Source organism: Pygocentrus nattereri, chromosome 15 (assembly GCF_015220715.1).
Source record: "Pygocentrus nattereri isolate fPygNat1 chromosome 15, fPygNat1.pri, whole genome shotgun sequence".
Taxonomy (NCBI): Eukaryota; Metazoa; Chordata; class Actinopteri; order Characiformes; family Serrasalmidae; genus Pygocentrus; species Pygocentrus nattereri.
Genome location: NC_051225.1, coordinates 3702945 through 3730277, shown reverse-complemented (window position 1 = coordinate 3730277; position 27333 = coordinate 3702945). Strand labels below are relative to the sequence as shown.

General features: G+C 40.6%; 1 protein-coding gene across 2 annotated transcripts; it reads right to left on the bottom strand.

Moving 5' to 3' along the window:
• Positions 1 to 1870: 1870 nt before the first annotated feature.
• On the bottom strand, positions 1871 to 27169 carry matk (megakaryocyte-associated tyrosine kinase). 2 transcript variants are annotated; one of them, XM_017702581.2, is made up of 14 exons: positions 27091 to 27169; positions 24499 to 24583; positions 24305 to 24366; positions 22506 to 22619; positions 21850 to 21965; positions 13620 to 13839; positions 10075 to 10168; positions 9908 to 9973; positions 7750 to 7849; positions 7529 to 7613; positions 5538 to 5611; positions 4999 to 5209; positions 4475 to 4561; positions 1871 to 2432 (listed from the first exon to the last, which is right to left on the bottom strand). In XM_017702581.2, the coding sequence occupies exons 3-14, from the start codon at positions 24356 to 24358 to the stop codon at positions 2241 to 2243; spliced, it is 1413 nt and encodes a 470-aa protein (XP_017558070.1). In that variant the 5' UTR covers positions 24359 to 24366; positions 24499 to 24583; positions 27091 to 27169; the 3' UTR covers positions 1871 to 2240. The 2 variants fall into 2 exon arrangements, with proteins under 2 accessions (XP_017558070.1, XP_017558069.1); XM_017702580.2 differs by having other exon boundaries at positions 24503 to 24583.
• Positions 27170 to 27333: the final 164 nt, after the last annotated feature.

Sequence of the window (27333 nt, the reverse complement as noted above, 5' to 3'; positions counted from 1 at the left end):
ACGAAGGACTGACCGCCCCAGAGTCCAGACCTCAACACCACTGAATGGGTTTGATTACTTCAGAAAATCAACCACCAGCTTCTAAGACTGAACTTTGGAGGCGTGTCTGCAGATTCTTTGAGGAGCTGAAAGTGAGGCTCCTGAGAAGAACGGAAGCTGGAATGAAGATAGAGTGACACGCCATATATACATACGTATGATGTTGAGATCTGTGTGATGTTCTGTTAAACATTCCTGAGGCTGAAAATGGAATAACTGACTGAAAGTGAAGTAAACGAGGCGGTGGTCTCCGACGTTTGTACAGTACTGTATGTATGTCGCTGTCATGTGTGTTTGATGAACAGAGGAAAAGACCAAAAGGGTACATACAGCATAAAAGGTTATATAACATAAGCGTTACATATCCATAATAAACTGCTTCAATAATTTCCAACTTTTTCACAAAACACTTGGTTTCAATGGGCCTCACTCAGCAATTCTTAAAACCCACTTACACAGTTTTCACAAAGATCCTGACATTCAGCAATGTCTCCTTATTTGGGGCTTTGTTCTCAGGTAAGAACAGAATCTGCACACACTCAAGAGCACAAAGGTGAGACCAGTTCTGCGCTTTAAGAACACGACATGAATCTGACGCGGACTGAGGGAGACATTGGAGAATGAGGCCCAAGTGAAAATTAGTTTCCAAAAGGAGATTTTATAACACTTTGGTGTTAATCTGCCCATCCTGAGCGGAGGTGGTTCCTCGTAGGTGCAGCTTGCTTTGGGTGGCTCAGGTCTTAAGCATGTCTTATATCACATTTAAACTCCACAGTATAATTTCTTAAATTAACTTCCAGCACATACTTTGCAATCACACAATCAATGTGTCTCATTAAAGCCTCAATACAAGGCCTGAGTCTTCACTTAAATAAGTTCATTGTCCTGTTGTAATACGGTCGTATGCAAACGTTTGGACAGCCCTGGTCAAATGACATGTTCGGTTGATTTTCTAATTGAAAATAAGGCCTCATATCCTCTAACAAGAACACACTTAAATATCTACTGCACTATGTCACGATTGGCCCCTCCCACTCCTGTCCATGTGTTCATGTTTTGGTTTAGCCCCCTTGTTTCATGACTCCTCCCCTGATTGTCTCCACCTGTTTTCCACCTGTCCCTCATTTTCCATGTGTATTTAAGCCCTGTGTTTGCCCCTTGTCTTGGCTGGTCTTTGTTTGATTGTATGGGAGAGTCTGTTCAACATAAATGATGAACTAACCTAACTTTGTGTAAATAGAGCTCAATATAGAAATATGTCCACATATGCAGTCGAGACTGACGCGGCTTTTTTCTGAATTTCTACAAACACCATTTCATTTTATAGTAAATGAGTTTGGGCTGGTTTATGTTTATGAACAGACGCCTACAGATCAACATAGTAAAGGAGCTCATCTGTCATCCTGAGTTTAAAGCCAGTTTTTATTCAACTTAAACTTGGAACTAAGTTGTAAATAAATCTGAAACTGAAACTTTGCTTGTGTGTAAAAAGTGATTTCAGAGCCACTCGGTTCTCCCTGATGGAAACTGTTTACCTTCAGTGTTTTGTGCTTCTGATCATTTTAATAGACGTCAGCGTCACTAATTAATGACGTTCTATTAAAAGACTGGTTTACCAAGAGAGACGCTGGAGGACTTTCACCTGAAATGAGTTCATGAAGCCAGTCTGGTTATAAAAATGATAACAGGACCAGATCAGAGCCAGAATTACTCTTTTAGTACTTTTACTTTATACTTAAGTACATTTGAAGGGAAATACTTTAGTACTTTTACTCAAGTGGAGGTCTAAAGGGAGGAACTTCTACTTTTACTGGAGTGATATTTTACCTTGGGGGTCTCGACTTTAACTCAAGTACATGGTTAGTTTACTTCGTCCACCGCTGGAAAAACACTGTAAAATGATATGGACCCTTTAAATTCGACAAAAAAACAGTTGTCCATTAAAATATGCAGAAGAAGTGTCTTTAAAAACGACGTATTAACTTATTTTCACTTAGAAAATGATGAAAACATGCTAACATTACTGCTTTATAAAGCTGTAGATAAATAAGGAATAATAACTTAGCAGGTCTACATTCAGTGTCACGTCTTTGTGAACAGGGCCTTGATGGAACACCCCAGAGCTGTCCAGTATAGTGTGATATTAGAGTATATACAGAGTAAAACGTCTCTTCTCCGACGAAGGAAGCAGTTATGTGGGGTCATGACCCATTGTCAGATTCATAGTTGGTCAGCTCGGTCTGTAGACGCTCTCGGAGTTTGTGGAACGACGGCCTCATCTTGGGTTCCTTCTCCCAGCAGGCCGTCATTAGGGCATAAACCTCTGGTGGGCAGTTTTCAGGAGCTGGCATGCGATAGCCCTGCTCCAGCTCCTCCTTCACCTCCTTCAGAGTCTGCAGCGGATGAAAGAAACGGAGAACTACAAACTGCATCTACAAACATTAAAAATATACTGTTTGCTCAAGCCTGGTGGTCTTTTTTTTAATAAGCCCATTTAGACACTGAACACTCTTTGTAGATAATGATTTCTTACTGTTTTATAAAGAGAGATTCAGACCATATAGCAAGAGCCAGTGAAGGACTTATGGTGTCAACCCAAAGCCACATTATTCAGCTAATTACGTCGGTCATTTAATTCCTCTTTTCTCTCTTACAGTGCAGTAGTAATAGTGTGTGCTCTTCTTGATTGAAGGGGAATCCCAGCAATATTTCCACATTTTTGCACATCTGAATCATTAAACAAAGCCATTCAGTGCGGTTCCGTGTGAAACGCTCTGCTCTGGAGAAACTTACAGAGTCAGCATTGTTTACAGTGGTGGTGATAGGAACCAGACGTCCACCTCTAAGAGCTCCCTCACTGAAAGTTACTACATGAGAGAAGATTTTGGCCCAAAACACTTTTTTTTCAATCCATTCATCAATGGTGGAGGAGTACATGCAGGGCATCTTCAACATGACATAAAAACTCATGTTTAGGTTCACTAGTGGTTTTGGAGAGAACATAAAATGTCTATATTTGTGTTGTAGTCATGGCGACCCCTGGTTCCTATCACCACCACTGTAAGGGGTCTCTACAATCAACCATTTCACACCAAACAGCGCTGAATGAATGTTTCGATGACAGAATTACACTAAAATAATAAATGTAAATGTTTAAATGTACACGTGGCACATCTTCATAAAAGCCTCTACCTGTTTTACACAGACAACAGTGAATCTAGAGATCACTCAGAAAACTACACCAATCAGGCGTAACATCATGACCACCTCCCTGTTTCTACACTCATTGTCCACTTTATCAGCTCCACTTACTGTATAGCTGCACTCTGTAGTTCTACAGTTACAGACTGTAGTCCATCTGTTTCTCTGATACTCTGTTACCCTGTTCTTCAGTGGTCAGGACCCCCACGGACCCTCACAGAGCAGGTACTATTTGGGTGGTGGGTCATCACTGCAGTAACACTGACGTGGTGGTTGTGTGTTAGTGTGTGTTGCGCTGGTCTGAGTGGATCAGACACAGAAGTGCTGCTGGAGTATATCGCCATATTAACCAAACACACATTAAAATGCACTCATGTATGGGGAAATATTAGACATAGAAATGTAGCATAGAAAAATAAATGTATGCAAATGTTTTTATCAAACACAACAGCCAAAATCCTGTCTAATGCACTTTACTGCTTGGATACCTTTTGAAATGAATCTGAATTCCAGTATCTTAATTTTAAATCTGATTTAAAATTTGAGTTTGTGTTGGTCGTCCTCTAGTCCTTCATCAGTGGTCACAGGACGCTGTTGGCTGGATATTTTTGGTTGGTGGACTATTCTCAGTCCAGCAGCACTGCTGTGTCTGATCCACTCAGACCAGTACAACACACACTAACACACCACCACCACCACATCAGTGTAACTGCAGTGCTGAGAATGATCCACCACCCAAACAGTACCTGCTCTGTGAGGGTCCATGGGGGTCCTGACCACTGAAGAACAGGGTAACAGAGTATCAGAGAAACAGATGGACTACAGTCTGTAACTGTAGAACTACAGAGTGCAGCTATACACTAAGTGGAGCTGATAAGATGGACAATGAGTGTAGATGCAAGGAGGTGGTTTGATAATGATAAATACTACATTGCCCACACTGATCTGTACAGCAAGGCACGTTCACAAGACCATTTAACACTGATGTAAATCAGATTAAAACATTATTACTGAATTATCAGCTGTCACATTTTCAGTCAAAGTAAAACTTGTCTGTGTGGGTCCTCTACTGGTGAACGCACTGAACTGCAACTCCGAGTGGAACAGAAAGGAGATAAATACACTTTGGATTAAAAGGCCTTCATTAACCAAGGGCCGATATTTCACACTTGTTTTTATTTTTATTTGGTTTTGTTGGGAACTGACTGGTCAGAGAATGGCACAACCAACTCACCATCTTGGGGTAGGGCTGCATGCCATAGGAGAAAATCTCCCACAGGAGCACGCCATAACTCCAAACATCTGACCGTGTGGAGAACTTCTGTAAGGGCAGAGAAGAACACACCGTTAATAACAACAAACCAACACAGGCAAGCTCACAGTGCAGCAAATAAACACGGCATTCTGAGGCTTTTTCTACAGAACTAAGGGTTCAAATAGAACCATTCTCTTTACTAAAGAACCTTTGAAGAACCATCTTTTTTAAGAGCGTACATTAAACGGTTTTGATACAAATCTACTCGATTTGCTGTGTTTTTGTCTCTAACCACAGCTAAACGTACATTCAGGCTAACAGTGTGTTGGTGTCCTGGTGTGAAGGGCTCTTCAACTCACTATGAGAGTACTATAAAAGTACAAAAAAAGTACAAAAAGTACAATAAAGTAAATCCAGCTGAAGCAAAGCGAGTCTCTCTGGTTTTATGAGGTGTAAAAGGCTACACTCACAATTTTCCCAACAACTTTGCTGCATTTTCTCACCTTGTTGTTCAGGCCCTCCGGTGCGGTCCACCTGACAGGTAACTTTGTGCTGTCGATGTTCTGCAAGTCGACCTTGGCCAGGTCGACCGTGGCCAGGCCAAAATCACTGACCTTGGCAACATTGTCCTCAGATATAAGGATGTTGCGGGCAGCCAGGTCTCGATGAACAAGCTTCTTACACTCCAGATACTCCATCCCTTCACACACCTCTCTGCAAAGTCCAGCCAAACACCGTGACTCAAATTCACATAGTAAAGCACTGCATACGTGAGGATGTCTCCATGTGCTCTGTGCTACAACAGAAGACTAAGGAACTAAGATTAAATGATTCAAATGATTTCTTAATGACAAAGATTTATATCATTCATATTTCAGAATCCCTGGTACAGCTCCACACCTGACCAAGTAGGAAAATAGTTAAGATCTTTCCTTTAGGCATTTATATTTAAGAATGAATTAGTCCCTATAGGCATTATAGCCACATAGGCAATGCTGTAGAGTAATAATTGTAAACTGGACTTGTCTATATAAATGCTTACAGCGCGTAGTGCAGGAGGTGGACTGTAGTGATGACTGAACGTCCCCGTGACCTCAGGTAGTTCACCAGATTACCCTAAGAGACAGCACACACCATTACTACTACATCCATGTACAAAAGAGCCAGCGTGAGTCAACACAGACCCATCACATTGCTTTTAAAGGCATATATCCAACATTTTCTTGTATTTGTTTTCTCCCTGATGTACATGTTTACAAGCTTCTTGTTTTATGTGGTGTTAAATTGTAAAATTTACATAATTTGTATTTCCAACATCTCTTTATCCTTTAAAATTAAACACACGGATTTCATTACTGTGCCTTTAAGAGTGAAATACGCAAATACTTTTATCTCTAAACTGGCTGCACTGTATGAATGGGTGGGGCTAAACTAGCGTCAGCTGAACAGGTAGCTATGTGTAAATGTGTTGGTTTTTGTGACATCACAAAAACAATGAAACTCAAACAGGCTGTTTTTGCATATATGCTGGGAAGCAAACAATAGATTTTGAAACCTTACCAATGTTTACATACTACATCTACTCTCTCATTTCATAAAAAGTAAGGAAATTCTGGCTTTCCATGACATGAGCTCTTTAAAGATAAATGATATGGACAAAAGTATTGGGACACACTCCTTAGTCATTGAATTCAGGTGTTTCATTCGGTTCCATTGCCACAGGTCTATAAAATCAAGCAGCTAGTCATGCTGTCTGCCTTTACGCACATTTGTGCTGAATCAGAGCGCAGTTCTGTCATAGAATGCTACCAATGCAACAAGTCATTTCGCAAAATTTCTTCCCTCCTAGAAATTCCACGATCAGCTGTGAGTGGCATTATTGAATAGTGAAAGTGTTTATGAATCACAGTAACTCAGCCACAGAGTTACAGAGCAGGTCGCCGAGTGCTGAGGAGCATAATGCATAAAAGTCACCAACGCTCTGCTGATCAGTAACTGCAGAGTTCCAGTTCTCCTCTGTCATTAACATCAGCACAGAAACCGTCCACTGGAGCTTCATGCCCTGGGTTTCCATGGCCGAGCAGCTGCATGCAAGGCGTACATCACCAGGCATAATGCCAAGCGTCGGATGGAGTGCTGTAAAGCGCCGCCACTGGACACTAGAGCAGTGGAAACGTGTTCTGTGGAGTGATGACACACTTTATCTGCCCGTCTGATGGACAAGTCTGGGTTTCTTGTTTTCCAGGAGAACATTACCTGCCTGACTGCATTGTGCTGACTGTAAAGTTTGGTGGAGGTAGGATGATGCTATGGGTTATTTTTCAGGGGTTGGCCTAGGACCCTTAGCTCCAGTGAAGGGAAATCTTAATGCTTCAGCACCAAGACATTTTGGACAATTGTACGCTTCCAACTTTGTGGGAACGGTTTGGGAAAGAACCTTTTCTGTTCTAGCATGACTGAGACCCAGGGCACAATGCAAGGTCACGGCTGGGTGAGTTTGGTGTGGAAGAACCTGACTGGCCCTCACAGAGCCCTGACCTCAACCCCATCCAACACCTTTGGGATGAACTAGAGCAGAGACTACGAGCCAGACCTTCTCAGCCAACATCAGTGTCTGACCTCACAAATGCTCTCCTGGATGAACGGACAAAAAATCCCACAGACACTCTCCATAATCTTGTAGGAAGCTTCCCAGAAGAGTGGAAGCTGTTAGAGCTGCAAAGGGGGGCCAACTCCACATTAATACCTATGGATTAAGAATGGGAAGGCCCAAAAAATTCCTGTAGGTACAATGAGTAGGTGTCCCAATACTTTTGTCCATATAGTGTACATACTGTTGCTGGCATTTTGAAACAAAACAGATTTTTTTTTTGCACCATCTGAAAACCAGCTGCCCTTTACATTGTGTGAGTAGTCATTTCATGAGTTCACATATGAAGTTACCATTTCTAATTTAATAATTCGTAATTAATTTCAGTTTAAGACACGGAATGCTGGCCTTCTTATATCATGTACGTATCATGTAAGTCATACCTTAGCCATGAATTCTGTCACGATGTAGAGGCCGTTATGTAGAATCACTCCTATTAACTGCACTAAATTTTTATGCTGGAGTTTCCTGGAAAAGGACACAGAGGACACGGATTATGGAATCTTTCAGCAAGTTGTACGGACACAGTCAGGGTAAAGCTGGCATTTACACAACTGGTTTCATTTTAAATGACAGTGAGAGGGGTGTGGGCAGAAGCACTCACGTCATGACCGACGTCTCGTCCAGGAAAGCTTGAGCGGTGACGTCAGACTTTATGTTCTTCACAGCCACCTTTCTGCCCATGTACTCTCCTTCATACACCGCTAAAGATGAGTGAGAAGGACTGTGAGACTCTGGTGTTTTGGTGTTTCAGTATTTTGATGAGAAAAATACAGGTGAATTCCAGCTGGGGCGCCTAAATTATTTGCTCTTGAGAGGCCAAAGAGCAACATTTATAGTAGGCCAAGGGCCACAGACAAAGCAAAATAAAGGTGTGTAAACTAAAGGTGGGCAGGATCCAGTTCGCTGGTGTCACTTGGTCATTTTAAACTTCTAACCACCTCCACTCCGCCTGCAACTGTTAGACCTGATTTTTTACCATTTTTATATTATTTTCATTATTTTCTTATTTATTTGTTATTTTATCCATTATTATTCATATTCTTATTTTAATTATCATTGTTATTTTTAAATATTTGTCATTTTGATAATTTTGTTCATCTTATCTTTCTCTTGTTTTTTTTTTACTTGATTTTATTACCCTTTATATCTTATATATGTTTTAATTTCTTTTTAAATAATATTTTTATTTATTTTTATAATTATTAATGTTTCACTTTTTATCCTTACCTGATCTGAGTCTTCATTTATTAAATTTACTTTTATTATTTGATATGTTCTTACAAGTATCAAAACCACCAGTACACCTACACCAGTCTTCTGAGTTTTTATATTAAGTTAAGTGACTCTTATTGGTCCCACTACAAGGAAATTTCACCTCCGCAGTGAAACACCACATACACACTACTGAACACACACACACTAGGAGGCAGTGAGCACACTTGCCCGGAGCGGTGGGCAGCCCAATCCACTGTGCCCAGGGAGCAGTTGGGGTTTAGGCGTCTTGCTCAAGGGCACATGCTGTCAGCTCAGGGGATCGAACCAGCGACCTTCCGGTCACAAGGCTGGTTCCCTAACCTCCATGGAATTGCTCCATGGAATGTCGATGGCGATAAAATAGTGGTTTTCCTTGGGGACTACTTTGCCTCACAACATCCTGCGTGTACCTCTCTGCCGTGAATTTTAAAAATAAATTTAGGCCAAAACAGTGCTGTCTCCTCACAGCAGGAAGGGCCTGGGTTTTATTCCCCGGACGGGCGACCGGGTCCTTTCTGTGTGGAGTTTGCATGTTCTCCCCATGTCTGTGTGGGTCTCCTCTGGTTTCCTCCCACAGTCCAAAGACATGCAGTCAGGGCAACTGGACATGCTAAATTGCTCCTGTATATGAATGTGTTTGTCTGTGTGTTTGCCCTGTGATGGACTGGCAACCTGTCCAGATTGCCTTCCGCCCAATGACTGCTGGGATAGGCTCCAGGAGGATAAGTGGCTTAGGTTGTGTGTGTTTCAGGTCAAAACCTTCTTAAAACTATTGTATAGCAATGTCTCAGACATCAGGCAGCGTGTTCACGTAATACGTTTCTGTGAAGGAGCTTTTAGAGGCGTCGTACTCTTCTGGTTCCTATCACCACCACTGTGAACACCTCAGCATGTTTCTCCATAATGGCACTATTTACATCAAACTTCCCAGAATGATGTTTTTCATAATCTCAAATCTGACATCGCCCTTTAATAGCTTTACTGTAGGGTACCGTTCATAAGGCTATGTCACATCTACGCAAGCTTGTTGCGAGTACTGACATAACTCTACATGAATGTTTATAAATGCTTATTCCAATAGGTCACATCTGTCATAAAGGCTACTTAACTAACTCTGATCAGAACGGGCAAAAGTACCATTTATATCAGATGACATCTATTGGAATGACCATTTATAAACATTTATGTAGAGTTATGTCAGTTGTTATGACAAGCTCATGTAGGTGATATGTAGCCTTATGAACAGTACCCTACAGTAAAGTGTTACTGGACACAGCCTAGGGCTGGTAATCAATATGCACAAAAATAATTAGTTGGTAAATTTGACTGAAAAATATATACAGTTTTGTGCATTTTAACACAGAAGAGTGGAGATTCCGTTATATATTATAAATATATAATATGTATACACATTATAAACCAAACATATGTCGCCATCTGGTGGCAAAAAAAATAATAATTCTTTTTGCACTGTCTGGATCTTAGTTACGAGAATGAGAACAAACCTCCAAACTCCCCCTGTCCTATTTTCTCTCCTAGAGTCAGGTTGGGGAGATCCAATAGCCATCCCGCTGAAAGTGTGAGAGAAATAAATGATTAGATACAAATAAAAATACAGAACACATTTTAAAAAGTTTAACACATGCCGATGCTTCTGTAGCGAAACAGTTACTTTTATACAGTTGCAGCGCTGCTGATTTGGTGCCTTCCTTCTCCTTGGGCTTCTGCAGTGTGGTAGCAATAGCTCCTTTATTCTTAGAGTAGAACTAGAGCAAGAAATAGATCATGTTACAATTAGACCATCACACTCTGAGCTCCAGATAGTCTGCCACTTCCCCACCTACTAAAGCCTGATTAACAAATCAGCACATCACAGCATGTCACAGCCGTCACATTTTGTTCAGTAAAAAATCGAAATTCTTCCGAGCAGTGATAGGAACTCTGTGTTGCATGTATATCGATAGATTCTGAATATCTTCTCTGCCGCTGTTCTGCTTCCCTTACAAAAGGTTTACAAGAAGTTTACTCAAGTGTGCTACTAGTATACTTCTCTCCGTGTCTGTGTGGATTTCCTCCAGGTGCTCAAGTTTCCTCCCACATTCCAGAGACATGCACTTAAGCCAATGGATGTATATCATTTTACGTGTGTTATACTAAAGACTACTAAAGTGGGCCAATTTAGCCCCAAGAAGTACTGAAATAGTACATTTACAAGTATACTACTAGTACACTCATATTGGTATACTTACTACTGCGGGTGCATACTTGAACTTTACTTAAGTTTACTTAAGTAATTAAAATGATTTTTTTGTTAGGGTTGCCGTCTTAGCGATCTTTCTCACTCATAAACAGCGCAAAATGGAAGGGGGGGCATGTTCCACCCACTTTTGAAACTATGCAGTCTTTGGATGACTGTAGCAAAAGGCATATTATATAGTTGAGTTTTAGGGGGGGGGTGGATTATATGCAAAATGTGCCATAACTTCTGCACATGTCACGTTTTATGTTTTTTTTACCCCAATTTGTTAAATTCAGAGAGTAATTTTTTGCCCTAAAATGTGCAGAAGAGTGTTGTCTGTAGAGGGTGTGTTTAACTTTCACTTAGAACGTCAACGAAGCGTCATTTGGCTGGGGGCGCCAAAACTTTTGCACACCACCGTATCTTGGCTTCTAATTTGAGGAGTTGGAGCAAATGGAGGAGTTCAAGTCTTGCATGTCATGAAGTACTCTGATTTGGCTGACGCTCCTGTGTTGTGACCCACAGTTATTCAAGTGCATCAAATTTGTACCAGATGTGCATAAAAAGCAGCATAACATAGATAACATAACGGAGCGTTGAGGAGGGTTAGGGTCAAATCCAGAATCAGGGTCAAGACGGTCCAGGGTCAGGTAGCCAACACAGAGAGATTGGGGTACAGACATAACGAAATAGAAACACAGAAATCCAAACACCAAACAATACCATACATCAAACACTTCAAACAGTACAAAGACCAGCAGCCGAACATGGGAAAACACAGGGCTTAAATACAACAGGGATGATGAGGGACAGCAAGACACAAGCGGCAAACACAGGTGGTTACAACCAAGGTCTAGAAACAAGGGGGCAGGACAGGGAAGAATCAAAAGAAAAAGCACATGGACAAGTAAACAAAAGCACATGGATAACTGGGAGGGGCTAATCGTGCCAGATATTATGAATTGCATTGTTTGCAACGCTTATTGTACTAAAATCACTGACTGACTTAATTTATAGTCCTTTCCATTAACGTGTCACATTGATCACTATAAAAGTATTTTTCTACAATATTTATTTTAACATGCAGATCAAAAAACAGAACTTATTTCAGTGATAAGTCAAATCTGTCAGAAACAAGAAACTGATACTGAATATGTATCTAAATACATTACATTACGCACTGTTAACAACCGTATTTAGTCTTTTTTTGTTTAATAGTGATTTATAAGCCATTAGACACATACGACGACATAGCCACTCTAACTGAAGGTTCACCTTCTCACCTAGTTTTATGCTTGTCGTTGTATGTGGGCTTTAGCTTTCAGATTCTACCCCCACTTGTCAGACCAAATTTGCACCCATGCACACACTGTGTGAAAAGCATGCGCTGGATGGTTTAGAATAAATGACCAACAGGTTTAAGAGGAAATTATAATCGGTTCTGTTGTTTTTCACTCTTTTCCCAGCCTCACAGCGTAATGGATATAGTAGATATAGCGGTATGTTTGAACACTGCCGGTCAAATGAAGTGTTCTGTTGGTTTTCTAAGTGAAAATAATTACACCACCACTATGCACAAAGGGGACTAACAGTAAGGCAGCTAAGGCATTACAGGAACCTCTGCTCCCGCACCAGCAGGCTCAGGAAGAGCATTTCCGCCGAGGAAGTCACCCTGCTGACCTCCACACCATCACACAACTGCATCTCTGCACTCACTGCACTGTTACTCTAATTTCTGTGTCAGTATTATTGCACTTTTCATATTGGCACATATTTTACTGCACTATTAGTCAGTTACTGCACATGTATCACTTTACATATGCTGCTCTGACTGTACACACGACCTACATTTGCAGTCTCTTCACTCTCTCTGTACATCGCTGTTCTCGGGAGAAAACCTCGTATCTCCATAATGGTAACGTTACACTAGAAGGAAAAAACCCACATTACATTTAATGTAAGTCAATGGAACCAGATTTATGTCCAAGTCATTTTGGGCCGTTCTTCATGAAATTTACATACAATGTAAAGGGACAGCAGATACTTTCAAATGATGTAAAAAACTGAAAAATATATGTGTATTATATTTATACATGCATACCTGTATTTTATTTACCACTCTACCACCCTTTTTGTGCACATTGTAACCACAGCACTGCGTACTGGTTACTTTCCTGCACTTTATATATGATAATACTGTATTTTGCACTTCTGGTTTGATACTAACTGCATTTCTTTGGCTCTGTACCTGAATTCTGCACAAGGACTATAGAGTCGAACCTAATCAAATCTAATGTAATCTAATGTAATGTAATGTAATGTAATCTAAGCACGTTATTTAAAGCCTTTTATCTCTGCAATAATGTTGTTTGTGTTGTAAAATTCATCATATAACACTGGAATAAATGCAAATAAACAAACACGGCAAAAAGTAACAAGAGTTTGAAGAAAAAGCAGCCAAAATCATGTGAGCTAGACTTGGAGAACAGAGTTTGGCTCTGGATTTCCCAGCCATCATATAGATTTATTCAATTCTATCGCTAGCACACATTTAGCGTTTGAATTTTTTCCCCCAATATTTTAAATTCAGACTTATTTTCACTTAGAAAATTAACAAAGCGTGTAATTTGACCCGGGCTTTGACCAAACTTTGACCAAACTGCTGCATAAGACCGTGTGCTAAAATACAGCACCGTTATATGACTGGCCAGATAAGGAGGGAGGTAAATGTTCTTCACACATTAAAACCTGCAACAGTCTGATATAAATTACTCCATGCGTGACAGTGCGTCACATCCCTGGGTTCTGTGGAGTATCTGGTCAGCGTGTCGCTTACCACGGAAATTTCAGACCACAGGAAATGAGTCAAGCACAATCTGCACAAGTAAGATACAGGCCTACAGCCTGAAGACACTGACAGCACCTCTGAAGAGCATGGTTTAGCACTTTCAGTGCCAGCACCTTCGGAAACATCTCACCTCCACCATGTCGATGAGGTTATAAAAGTACTGCCCTCTGTCGATGGTCAGCTTGGAGTCCTGATAGATGATGCGGTAATGAATGACCTCTTGATTAAAGCTGACACACAGCACGTAGTCACCAGGGTGCCGAATGGACTCGCGTACGAGGAACAGGCCGTCCTTCATAGGCTGCAGCTTACCAACAGCCTCCGGACCAGAGATCTTACCATGGAACCAGCTGAAAGTTCACAAACAGCACGAGAAAACAGTTACATGGAGATATTAACCTTTAAAAACGTTTGTATGAAGTTGCACATTGCCTGAGAATGGCTGACAAATTGGGCAGCAAAACAACAAAGTGCACCTATACGGTAGGTGTTTATGATCAAATGGCCGATGACCACTGACATAGTACTGTGCAGAAGTCAAAGAGCCCCCTTCACTTACTTAATTTCCAGCCACAAAAGCCACTATGTAATTCACTTATCAGTGTGGGGAATAAAAAGACACAGAAACCATTACACAGCAGCCTCGACAACTAAATATAATGAGACACTTTCTGTCTTCAGTGTGTCTCCCTGTACCTTCATTCCAGCTTCCGTTCTTCTCAGGAGACTCACGTTCAGCTCCTCAAAGAACCTGCAGACATGCCTCCAAAGTTCAGTCTTAGAAGCTGGTTGATTTTCTGAAGTAATCAAACCCATTCAGTGGTGCTGAGGTCTGGACTCTGGGGTGGTCAGTCCATCGTTCAGCTTCTTTGTTTGATGTGTCCGTCTCCTTTTCTCAGCGAGGTTCTTCTTGATCAGCTACACATCCTTTCAGACCCACAGCGCTGAGTGGTCTCACAGTGGAAGGATGGACAGAAACACCTGTGGATGTTTTCAGATCTGGAGCAGCTTGATTTTCTCCTCTCTCTCAGAGATCAAAGCTTTCAGTGCTGTTTATCTGATGAGAGCAGTTTTGGTGTCGACCAGGTCTTCCAGGTGGTTGTTAGGAGGAACATTTTCTTATTAGCTTTTAAACATTTTTTTGAACTCCAGTTTTGGAAGCTCCTGGTTTTACTTTGAAGTTCCTTCCTTTTGCAAGTTTATTATTATTATTTATAATCTCTCCATAAATATCTCCTGAAAAATGAATAACTTGTACTCTGCCTTTTGCACTGTCACTGTTGCAGTTTGAAAACTCTGACTGCTTTTTACATTCTATGAACATTTCGTGACATATGGACCAAAAGAAATGTTAAAGAATGCCTTGGAATAAAATGATATAGTATTATAATATAGAATAGGCATAGTTTTTTGCCATTTAAGTTACTACATAACATTAGAATAAATGCAAATAATCTTAAATACAGCATCAATACAGCATTAAGTATCAAAAGTAAACATACTAAAAGAGTAATTCTGGCTCTGATCTGGTCCTGTTATCATTTTTATAACCAGACTGGCTTCATGAACTCATTTCAGGTGAAAGTCCTCCAGCGTCTCTCTTGGTAAACCAGTCTTTTAATAGAACGTCATTAATTAGTGACGCTGACGTCTATTAAAATGATCAGAAGCACAAAACACTGAAGGTAAACAGTTTCCATCAGGGAGAACCGAGTGGCTCTGAAATCACTTTTTACACACAAGCAAAGTTTCAGTTTCAGATTTATTTACAACTTAGTTCCAAGTTTAAGTTGAATAAAAACTGGCTTTAAACTCAGGATCACAGATGAGCTCCTTTACTATGTTGATCTGTAGGCGTCTGTTCATAAACATAAACCAGCCCAAACTCATTTACTATAAAATGAAATGGTGTTTGTAGAAATTCAGAAAAAAGCCGCGTCAGTCTCGACTGCATATGTGGACATATTTCTATATTGAGCTCTATTTACACAAAGTTAGGTTAGTTCATCATTTATGTTGAACAGACTCTCCCAAAGTTTTACGCTGCTGCGCTGACGTTGAACCGCGTGCTGCACTGGGTCGGTATGACCAACAGGTCAAAACCAGCTCTAAACAAAGTGACCGCTGGGCCCTGATTGGTGCTCTGGCTTTGCGCTTCTTTCGTTTTGACATGTGACGTTTTTATACACACAGAAACCAAAAGGAACCACAGATTTCTCAAAATGTAGGAGGAAAAAGTCGGATATTAGACTCTGAAATGTAGTGGAGTGAAAGGAAAAAGTCGCCCAGAACGGAGAAACTTCAGTACAGATACACCAAAAAATACTAAAGTACAGAAACTAATTACATTTACTCAGTTACTCAGTTACTGTCCACCTCTGCAGATGGGTTTGTCCAGTTCAGCAGCAGCAGCTGATTTAATTTACTGAAGGACTGATTAGATAAAGCGGGTGCTGTATGTTTACTGTAAACACTGGACGTTTGGAAATATATTAACTAACTTACGCACATTTTCTCTGTAGCATTGAAGCCATTTTGTACTCCAGTTTTGGGAATTCCTGGCTTTTCATAAAACTTTCTCCTTCCTTATGCAAGTGGAGTATCTTATATCTAATCTAAAACATCTTATATCGAAAATGAACAGTAGTGTATTTAACTTGGAAATAGAACTTGGAATGGAGTGACCTCAGACTTTTACATAGCGTTTACATCCGTTACATGAGAAAAGCTACCACGTACAACCACAGAAGGGAACTGACCCTAAATAAGCTTTCTGTGCTTCATAAAAATAAGCCTGCTTTTAGAGCCTCAAAAGTAATTCTTCAAAATTCACATGCAAACTGCACACTTCCCGTAACTAACCACACTGGGCTACATAGTCTAACTCAACAAGTCAAACACATCAATACACACAGGAAGCAGCCCCCTCCTACACATACACCTATAACCATTATGTTCCAAAACAATTCAAATCACATAGGAAGTCAACAGCGGCTGTGGCATCAATATACTATCTATATATAGAACGTTTATGTTTGCAAAGGTCATTTTATTTCCAGTCATTTTTCAGAAAATATTTCTGACGAAATCAGACAAAAAGACCACTTACTTGCACACGGAAGGAGAAAGTCAAAAGAACAATAAGTGAAAAAACAACAGTGATTGAGAGCTACAGAGAAGATGGGACTCCTAGCAACCACCTGGAAAACCTGGTAGACACCAACACCGTCCCTACCAGACAAACAGCGCTTCATCTTTGAGAGAGAGCCGAAAATCAAGGTTTTCCAGGTGGTCGCCCTCTCATCCTGGACATCACCTTTTCCCACACACCCTCCTCTGGTAGGGGGATTCAGAGCAATCAAAACCAGCACAGCCAGACGTGGTCATAGGTCTTTCCCCAGAGCTACAGCTCATTAACCACAGTGGACACCTCACACTTTAAACGTAACCAAAGCAGAGAAACCTCCCTTACTGCATTACAGTAACTCCCCTGTAACCTAATGCTTATTTACACAGCTCCTTGTTTGTGCAACATACTTGGCAAAACAAGTGATTTTGATTCTGCTTCAGATCTGAAAACATCCACAGGTGTTTCTGTCCATCCTTCCACTGTGAGAAGACCACTCAGCGCTGTGGGTCTGAAAGGACGTGTAGCTGATCAAGAAGAACCTCACTGAGAAAAAGAGACGGACACACCAAACAAAGAAGCCGAACGACAGACTGACCACCCCAGAGTCCAGACCTCAACTCCACAGAATGGGTTTGATTACTTCCGAACTCTGAAGACAAATTAAAGAGCCCATATCATGGAAAAATGAATATTGAATGTTGAAATTAACGTTTTTTCTGGGGTTTTTCTACTGGTATGCACATGGTTTCAGTGTTTAAGTTTCAAATCATTCCTCGCACACATTCCACACGTAGTCACATGGCTGCAATAACAGCCTGTCAGTTTTTGTGACGTCACAAAAAGCATGTGTCCACCTGTTCAACACACAGACCATTCATGCTGAAGTTACGAGCCCCGACTGCTTTTTGAATAAGGCGCAATACAAGATTGCCAATCAGAACGGAGGTCATTTACATATCGCTACTGTCAGAACAAAACCATACGCTCTCAAAAGTGGCTCATCAGATCTACTTAAAAAATTACGTCACATTTGGTGGCAAGTAAATTAACTAGTTTTATTCAACCTAAATAAATACCTTTGAATTAATGATTCTTTCAATCAAAGTCCTTTTTTGAGTGGAGTAAAACTAGTTTTAAACCAATTTTTTAAGTAGATCTAACGAGACACTTTTTACAGTGTATCTCCAAAACGGTAACTTTACAGGAGAAGGAAAAAACTTACTTTACTTTTAATGTAAGTCAATGGAACCAGACATCTTTCCAAGTCATTCTGCGACATTTACTTTGGTCCACTCATCATGAAATTTATAAACAATGTAAAAGACAACAGGCTCTTTCAAATTATGTCAAAAACTGATAAACTATAAAAATGGAGATATGAGGTTATATATGAGGCATAACGGCGCGGAAACAAAAAAAAGCCCGTTTCATTCTGAGGGATAAAGAGAGGATGGAAAATCACGTAAAACCTCTGGTCACAGAAGTTTAATGCGTGGATTGCTTTCATCAAGAGAAGCAGGAAGTGCAACAAGCTTCTGAGACTGAACTTTGGAGGCGTGTCTGTGGGTTCTTTGAGGATCTGAGAGTGAGTCTCCTGAAAAGAGTGGAAGAATGAAGGTAAAAAGAGCCTAAAATTTGATTTGTTTGTATACATTCTTGAGGTTTCTGTGTCGTGTGTTGTTAAAAATGTTTTCTGACACTTAATAATGAATAACTTGTACTTTTTGTTGGAAATGAAAACATTTGGCGGCCTTTGACTTCTGCACAGTACTGCAGCCCCTTTCACACCACTTAACACTCCTGTTACTGTTCTAATGATACACTCAATTAGTTTAAGTAATGACTGAATATATCAACACTTGTGTACTGGCAGAGCTGCTGTGAATGCAGGTTAGACTCAAATCAGTGCCGCTTCCATGTTCCATACAATATATGCTGAGTTGCCAATTTATTACGTACACCTAGCTTATGATCTATGCAGGGTAGGTGAGCATGCGGAACAACCTGAGGCGCAAGGGCACAATTTAATACAGACTTTCATGTTGTCATACAAGGTAAAGCTTCTGGCCACATTACCACATTTCCCAGTTGCGGTCTCCTGCCTAAATTCAGTGTGATCTGTCAGCGTTTTAAAGAGATCTGAGCCAAGGAGTGTGCTCAGGGCATGCAAGTCGTTTTTGTCATTGCTTGTATAGAAATGTAATTATTCTAACTTAAATACTTTCAAAATTATTTTTGCAAAGAACAAAATGTGCTATGTTGTCCCCCTGCATTCAGTTTTAGATCTTCTGAGAAAATGATCCACTAAGGTTGGTGGCCAGGGAATGAATGTGTTCAAAATACTGAAGCAAGTCTGCTGTTTGCAGTAATCATTCAGCACTTAGTTTACCTAAACGACTCTTTATTGATTTGCCTTATTAACTGAACAAATCCATGCGGAGGCTGGAGCGCAGCTAGCTCTTCTAGTTCTGTAGCTCTAAACTACATGCGTGTGTAACTTCAGCGAACATGCTCAACGCTTGTAACTTCAACTGTATCTCTGTTTATTTGTACTTATCCTAATTTACATAGCACTTTTTCTGGCAAAGACACACTGCTGAGATATACAATTACACATTTTCATAGACCTTTGCATAGTACTGTATGTGCACTGTATTAAGACTTTATTAAGACCTAATAGATGAATTAAGACTGTGGCCTAACTGTTACTTGCCCCCCCCCCTCTCTCTATCTCTCTCTCTCTCTCTCTCTCTATCTATCTATATACATATATATATATATATCTGTGTGTGTGTGTGTGTGTCTAGACTACTGTGTGAAAGTCTTAGGCACCCAAGACACATTTTCAAAATCTATTTACTTGCTGAGAAAAGTGTTATCTGAATAAACAAAATGTATAGAATATTAATTAATAATGATTATATAATATAAATAATAAATGTTGATTTTCTGGATGTCAGTGTGTTTGTTGACCCATCTCCAAGCCTCTCCTCCTCGAGGAAGTCCAGTATTATATGTAGTTAAAAAGCAGCTCCTGGTTTGACCAATCAGTGCTCAGTAAATTGAGCTCATGATGTCATTGATGATATTAACGAGTCTCTGTGGCGGCTGTGAAGGTGTCCAGGAAAAACATGGACCCAAGAAATTCTTGTTACTGTTTATTGTTTTTCTGTTTATTTGAATTATGAATACGACTTTATTCTAATGTATATTGTGATAAACTCACTGATGAGGTCCACTGTTTAAACATTTGCTTAGACGCCTAAAACTTTCACACAGTACTGCATATATATATATATATATATGCGATTTAATAAATAGAAGTAGTGCCATTTTAGTGTCTATAGTAAGCTCAAAGTGGCTGTCCGGCTGTCTGTGCTTTGGCTTTGTTGCACATAGAAGTGAGAAAGGTCATCTTATCTTTAGGGCTAAAACGGCTGCCAGTGTTTTAACAGAAAAGCCAGTTTTCCGAACACATTTATTTATTTTTTGATAGAAAAAGCACTTATAAACATCTGCCATACAAGCCATAATTATAATATGATGACAGAAATAAAAGTCAAAATCATGTCATTCTCAAATGACCTTTATGCGCTCACTGCCATCGGACAGCGATTTTACAGCATCGCAGTTACCAAATGCACTCGGTCCAGAACTCCAGCTCAGAAGTTCAGTCAAAAGAATGATTTGTTTTCCTGTCGTTCGGATTAACTGATGTCTTATTTTCTGAATACAGTTGTGAATAACTGTAGAAATAATCACGCACGTAACAAATGATTACTCATTGTTTCATGTTAGCCGTTATTCTGACTCAAAATATTGAGAAAATCACAAATAGAATGTGAGTCAAACGCATGTTGTGCTACTCATATGGAATTCCTTACAAAGCAGCCTGCTAGACTGGCCAAGCCCATATCTGCAGACAGTCGGTAATTAGTGCCTTTTAGCAGATCTGCCCCATGAAATAAATAGCCAGTAATGCGATACCTACAAAGCATATTTATGACAAAAGTATCAGGACACCTACACGAGCTTTCATGAGATCCCATTCTAAAGCCATAGGTATTAATGTGGAGTTGGTCCCCCTTTGCAGCTCTAACAGCTTCAACTCTTCTGGGAAGCTTCCTACTATATGTTGGAGAGTGTCTGTGGGAATTTTTGTCCATTCATCCAGGAGAGCATTTGTGAGGTCAGACACTGATGTTGGATGAGAGGGTCTGGCTCACAATCTCTGTTCTATTTCACCCTAAAGGTGCTGGAATGGGTTAAGGTCAGGGCTCTGTGAGGGTCAGTCAAGCTCTTCCACACCTAGCCATGACTTTAAGGAGCTGCTTTGTGCCCTGGGTCTCAGTCATGCTGGAACAGAAAAGGTTCTTCCCCAAACTGTTCCCACAAATTTGGAAGCGTACAATTGTCCAAAATGCTTCAGGTATGCTGAAGCATTAAGATTTCCCTTCACTGAGACTAAGGGTTCTAGGCCAACCCCTGAAAAATAACCCCATAGCATCATCCCACCTCCTCCAAACTTTACAGCTGGCAGTCAGGCAGGTAATGTTCTCCTTGCATTCATCAAACCCAGACTCATCCATCAGACTGACAGAAAGAGAAGTGTGTCATCACTCACAGACTCCGTTTCCACTGCCATAGAGTCCAGTGGTGGCGCTTTACACCACTCCAGCCGACGCTTGCCATTGTGCATTTTAATCTTAGGCATGTGTGGAGTAGCTCAGCCATGGAAATCCATTTCATGAAGCTCCTAACATGCAGTTCTTTTGCTGATGTTGCTTCCAGAGGCAATTTGGAACTCTTTAGTGAATCATTCGACAGAAGACAGGCGTTTCATCACTCACTAGCCCCACTCTTTGAGTTTATGTGGTCTACCACTGCATGATTAAGCTGTTGTTGCTTCTACATGCTTTCATTTGACAGGTATAGCACTTACGGTTGACAGGGGCAGATCTAGCAGGGCAGAAATTTCACAAACTGACTTGCGGCAAAGGCAATATCCTATGACAGTGTCACATTTAAAGTCATTGAGCTCATCAGTATGACCCACTACTGCCGGTGTTTGTCCTTCGAGGCTGCAAGGCTATGTGCTGAATTTTATACGCCTCTTAGCAATGGGCGTGGCTGAAACACCTGAACTCAATAGTTAAGAGGGGTGTCCTAATACTTTTGTCCTCATTGTGTATGTGTAGATGAGCCTTTTTTTGTTTTAGACCAGACTTACGGCATGAGGCTGAGGTGGTGGTCTACACGCAGGGCCTCCCGCTCTCGCACTTTCGAAGCAGAGATCAGACCCTCTTCACCTGTTCTATTGTGTCTGGCCCTGAAGATGCCCTTTCCCTGTAAAATAACAACATGTAAGTGCCTCCTCTGCTGACATTACAGTCTTGTGATGCACTAAATTTGGACGGGCTCTTCTGGAGACACAGTTAAGTCCAAACTAGAGCTGCACTCATTCGGAAACCGTTAATACAACACTGGCCTCTGCCATAATGACATCAAGAACTGCAGTATATAAATAGGCCCTCAAAGAGGCCACTTAATGTTTTTCCTGTGTGCTTTGAGTGTTCTGACCATCCTTTGATGAGGTTCTGTGGGTGATTAAAGCAGCAACACTGAGGTGTTTAAAAACTCCAGCGGCACTGCTGTGCCTGATCCGCTCGGACCAGCGCAACACACACTAACACACCGCCACCACGTCAGAATACATTTAGGGTGTCTGTCGTCTTCAGGTATAAAACGACGTGCTCCACATGTCGGTTCTGCGATTTGGAATCCAAAATCTTTCAAGCTCAATATCTCCAAACTGCTCAGAACCCTTACAGAACCTTGTAATTCCAGGGGGGCGACATATGTGACAAAGAATCAAAGCCATTTTACCGTTTCCACTGTCAGTATGGTCAGGAGGTCTCCTTTAAGATAGGCAAGCTCACTGGCTTTAGGTTTGGTGTGGTCACTTTTGGCGACGCACTGCGTACCAGACTGCCATGCTTTCTGTGAGGAAGACAAAAGAAGTTACGCAGCTACTAGGAAGCCTACAGAAAGAGGCTCACGATATTTTTGTGCGATTAAGCAAAATTATCTGCCTTATTTTCACAAATAAGCAAAATGAGTCTGCTAAAGGAATTAGACATATATTTTTGATATATTGGATATTCCAAACACATTAGACTCCATGCAGAATCACATTCCAAGCACTAAAACGTATTTCAGAATATATTGCCATATTAACCAAATACGCTTTAAAATGCATTTATTTTAAATGTAGGGGAAATATAACACATAGAAATATAACATACAAAAATAAATAAATGTAAATATATTCATCAATTGCATTCAAAAAGGTATGAAAACAGCCAAAAACCTGTCCAATCCTGTCACTTTACTGTTTGGATACCTTTTGAAATTAATTTCCAGTACTTTAAATATTAGCAAATAAACATTTAACCTGACAAAAGTGTTAACGAGTGTTGTAGGTATTGATACTCTATTGATACTATTTGTTAAACCTACACAACATTGAAACAAATACAATTAAACCAACTTTAAAATTGTTAACCAAAACATACAGTGCAAAAAAATACACCTCGTAAATACATCTGTAATTTTTCCTTTTTTCATATCATCACTGTCCAGTGAAAACCAATTATCTCCAAAATAGTAACTTTTACAGGACAGGGCAAAAACCGTCTTTGCTTTCAATGTCAAAGTTTTTATTCTAACCCATTTTGGAGCATTTCTATTGGTCCAATCATCATTCAATTTTCACACAGTGTAAAGCACGGCTGCTGAGCTTAAACGACGCAGAAAAGTCAAAATCGCCAAAAATGGAGATGATTGTTTTTCACTGGACAGCTATGACGTGTTTTTTTTCCCTCTGAAGTCCAATTATAAATGTGTTTTTTGGGCTCAAAACAGCCACAGTTCATTTTTACAACCTTCAGAATTAAACAGGCTGTTTTAGCTTCTTTGCCTTTGAGACCGAATATGCAAATGAGCTCTGTTCTCTGCTGTATCTGTTGTAAGAAAGCGCTATATAAATACATTTTGCTTGCTTGCTTGTTCTGATTAGGTGTGTCCTGTGTTGTGTGCTTAATTCTCAAAGCATATGCAAATGCGTTGGTTTTCACGACATGCTCCAGCACTTTATATGGACTGTTTAGACTGCGGAGTGAACGGTACATATTTATTTAATAATAAATATTTGTTTATTATATCTAGCAAATTTTCAGTTTTCCTTGATAGGAACCCCTTTGAAAAAGATAAAGCGTCTAGAAATATCTCATAAAATTCCTGCAACAATTTAGACATTTCAGCTAATGTCACTTTTGCTGTGTATAACTTTAGTGAAGTGTATAGACGCCCAAAAGTATTTGGACATTTTAAACCAAGGACAAGCTTCAATGAAGTTCTCGAGGTCAAACGATGTCGGTTTCAGAGAAAAACAGTTCAAACACATGGCAGACTTGACTGTCCACTGATGTTGTACATTCATGGGACAGACCGACTCACTTTTCGTTTTAAAGAATATTCTGCCAAAAAGAAAATGCTGGTGTTCAGACGGTCTGCTTGAAATAAATGTTGCTTGATTTGGTTGGTTTCCTAACACAGTGATGCAATACGTTTATAAGTATGGCAAAAATGTCCAAACACTTTTCTGGGCCACTGTCTGTATTTACCGCAGCCATTTCCTCAGTAGAAATATACAGAGAATAAGAACTGGCCCAAGGCATCAGATTTCCTGTAAGGCAAATATGGAAAGAACAGCATATTTCAATATTTATGATGTAAAACTTAGAATCAATGTATTCACAAATTACAGGATTTCACCCACAGATGCTTCTACATGTAAACAGAAGACCAAGCCTCTTACTCACAGCAGCCTGTCTGTAGGCTACAGTACAGTCAGCGCTTCATCAGCTCTGACCATCAACCTCCCAGAGCTCATCAACCAACACCTGAAAAGACACAGAAGGCACTGAGCAACCGAAAGAGGCGTAGCTGGACTTGAGTTCAAACGTTTGGAATCAATGGGCCTCGTTCACCAACTGCTCTTCAGAAGAAATTCCTTCTTACACTCCACTCACACAGTTTTCACAAAGATCCTATAATGTTCTCTTATCTGGGGTTTGTTCTTAGGCAAGAACAGAACCTACACACACTGAAGAACACAAAGGCGAGAACGGTTCTGCGCTTTAAGAACACGTCATGAATCTGATGTAGACTTCTTCTTAAGGCCTTTCTCAAGAACACACTTAACCCTTGTGTGGTGTTCAGGTCTGCGGGACCCGTTTTCAGTGTCTTCACTTACACCACCCACACATTTATATCACACATGTGGTGCTGAGCTGAACCCGAGGGGAGTAACAGTGTGGAGGTGCTGTGTTTTACTCTGTTCTCCTCCTACATGGCCTGCTGTTAGTGTGTGTGTGTGTGTGTGTGAGAGGGTGGACAATATGGACAGGCTGCTGACTGGCTACAGCTGCTAAAGGAGAACCCTACGCTGGACACTTGATATTTTAAAGCATTCATTGTTATCACTGTATTGATCATCCAGCTGACAAATAAAACAAAAGTTATCTTAAAGACGAGTTAATTATATTATGATATCAAGATAATACAGTTGTTACCTTGAGATAACAAATTGTACCTTCAAGACAGCAAAATTGTTATCTTGAAATAAACTACTTATCTCAAGACAACAAAATTATCTGGAAATAACACGTTTCTTATATTGTTACCTCAAGTCAACAAAGTTGCTATCTTGAGAGAAGTTATTTTATCTCGAGATAGTTATCTTGAAATAGGTTACTTACATTATTATCTTGTTATTCATCTTATCTCTAGTTATTTTGAAATATTGAAATATTTTTAGCTCAAGATAAAAATAACTTATCTTGAAATAGAGTTACTTACCTCAAGACAACAAAGTTGCTATCTTGAGATGTTAACTTTATCTCAAGATAATTTTATCTTGAATTAGGTTACGTATATTATCTCGTTATTTATCTTATCTCTAGATAACAAAGTTATTTTGTTACTTATCTTTTTATCTTGAAATAATGAGTTACTTATCATGCTATCTCAAGATACCAGTCCAGAAAGTTCTAGCAGCAGCTCATAGACTCTCCGAACATCTGTGGGCAGTGAATTCATAACCATGTCATGTAGGAACTTTCTGTGAGGAGCTTTTAGAGGTGGACGTCTGGTTCCTATCACCACCACTGTGACCGGTTCTGACTCTGTAACTTTCTCTAGAACAGAGCGTTTCACACCAAACCGCTCTGAGTGGCTCTGTTTACATCTCAACTGCTTAATTACACAAACATGAAGAAAAGTAAGCGGAACTCCCGGATAACTCCTTTTACCATTAACTTCCTGTTGATTGTGTTTATCGTGAAAAGAAGTACACACACACACACACACACACACACACACACACACACACACACACCATTAAAAAAGAAACCATTAAATCCTTCTGTTGGTTCCTGGTGGTTTTGTAATGTGTTTGGGCTTTTTTGATGGGCTTCTATCAGAATGTAAAGCATCCTAATGGTTTAACAGGTGACCAATGACTGATTCTAAATGCATTTGATGGTTTCTGTGAGGGTATAGCTGGTCTTTGTAGTCCTACAGTTACAGGCTGTAGTCCATCTGTTTCTCTGATACTCTGTTACCCTGTTCTTCAGTGGTCAGGACCCCCATGGACCCTCACAGAGCAGGTGCTATTCGGGTGGTGGATCATTCTCAGCACTGCAGTAACACTGACATGGTGGTGGTGTGTTAGTGTGTGTTGTGCTGGTCTCAGTGGATCAGACACAGCAGTGCTGCTGGAGTTTTTAAACACCTCAGTGTCGCTGCTGGACTGAGAAACAAAATCATCCAGCCAACAGCGCCTGTGGGCAGTAAACTGTGACCACTGATGAAGGACTGTAGGATGACCAACACAAACTGTGCAGCAGCAGATGAGCTGTCGTCTCTGACTTTACATCTACAAGGTGGACCGACAAGGTAGGAAGGTCTAACAGAGTGGACAGTGAGTGGACTGCTGTGTCTGATCCACTCGCACCAGCACAACACACGCTCACACGCCACAACCACGTCAGTGTTACTGCAGTGCTGAGAATGATCCACCACCCAAATAGTACCTGCTCTGTGAGGGTCCATGGGGGTCCTGACCACTGAAGAACAGGGTAACAGAGTATCAGAGAAACAGATGGACTACAGTCTGTAACTGTAGAACTACAGAGTGCAGCTATGACGTCAGTGGAGCGGATAAAAAGGCCGATGAGTGCAGAAAGTCGGTGTTTTATCTGCTGCGGCTGATTTCCTTACAGAGGAAATCATCTGATAGAAAAGGTCCTAAAACCGAGCTCAACTCCTCTGTAACTAAACCGCGCCGACCGCGTTATAGAAGCACAAACAGCAACATTTAAAGGTGAAAAGTTTAAGTTTGACTTACCGAGGCTGTAAACCGAGGACGGAGCTCGTGCTGAGCGCGGCTCTAATGAAGCTGCAGCTGCACTAATATGCGTAATTCCCCAAACGCATTCAGACAAGCCCCGCCCTCCTGCGCTGTGATTGGCTAGGAAGGCTTGTCGGAGAGTCAAGTCAGCTTTACAGTCTGTACTACAGTATCTACAGGACATACAGTACAGTGAACTGAAACTGCGTTACTCAGACCCCGTGCTGTGGCACTATCATT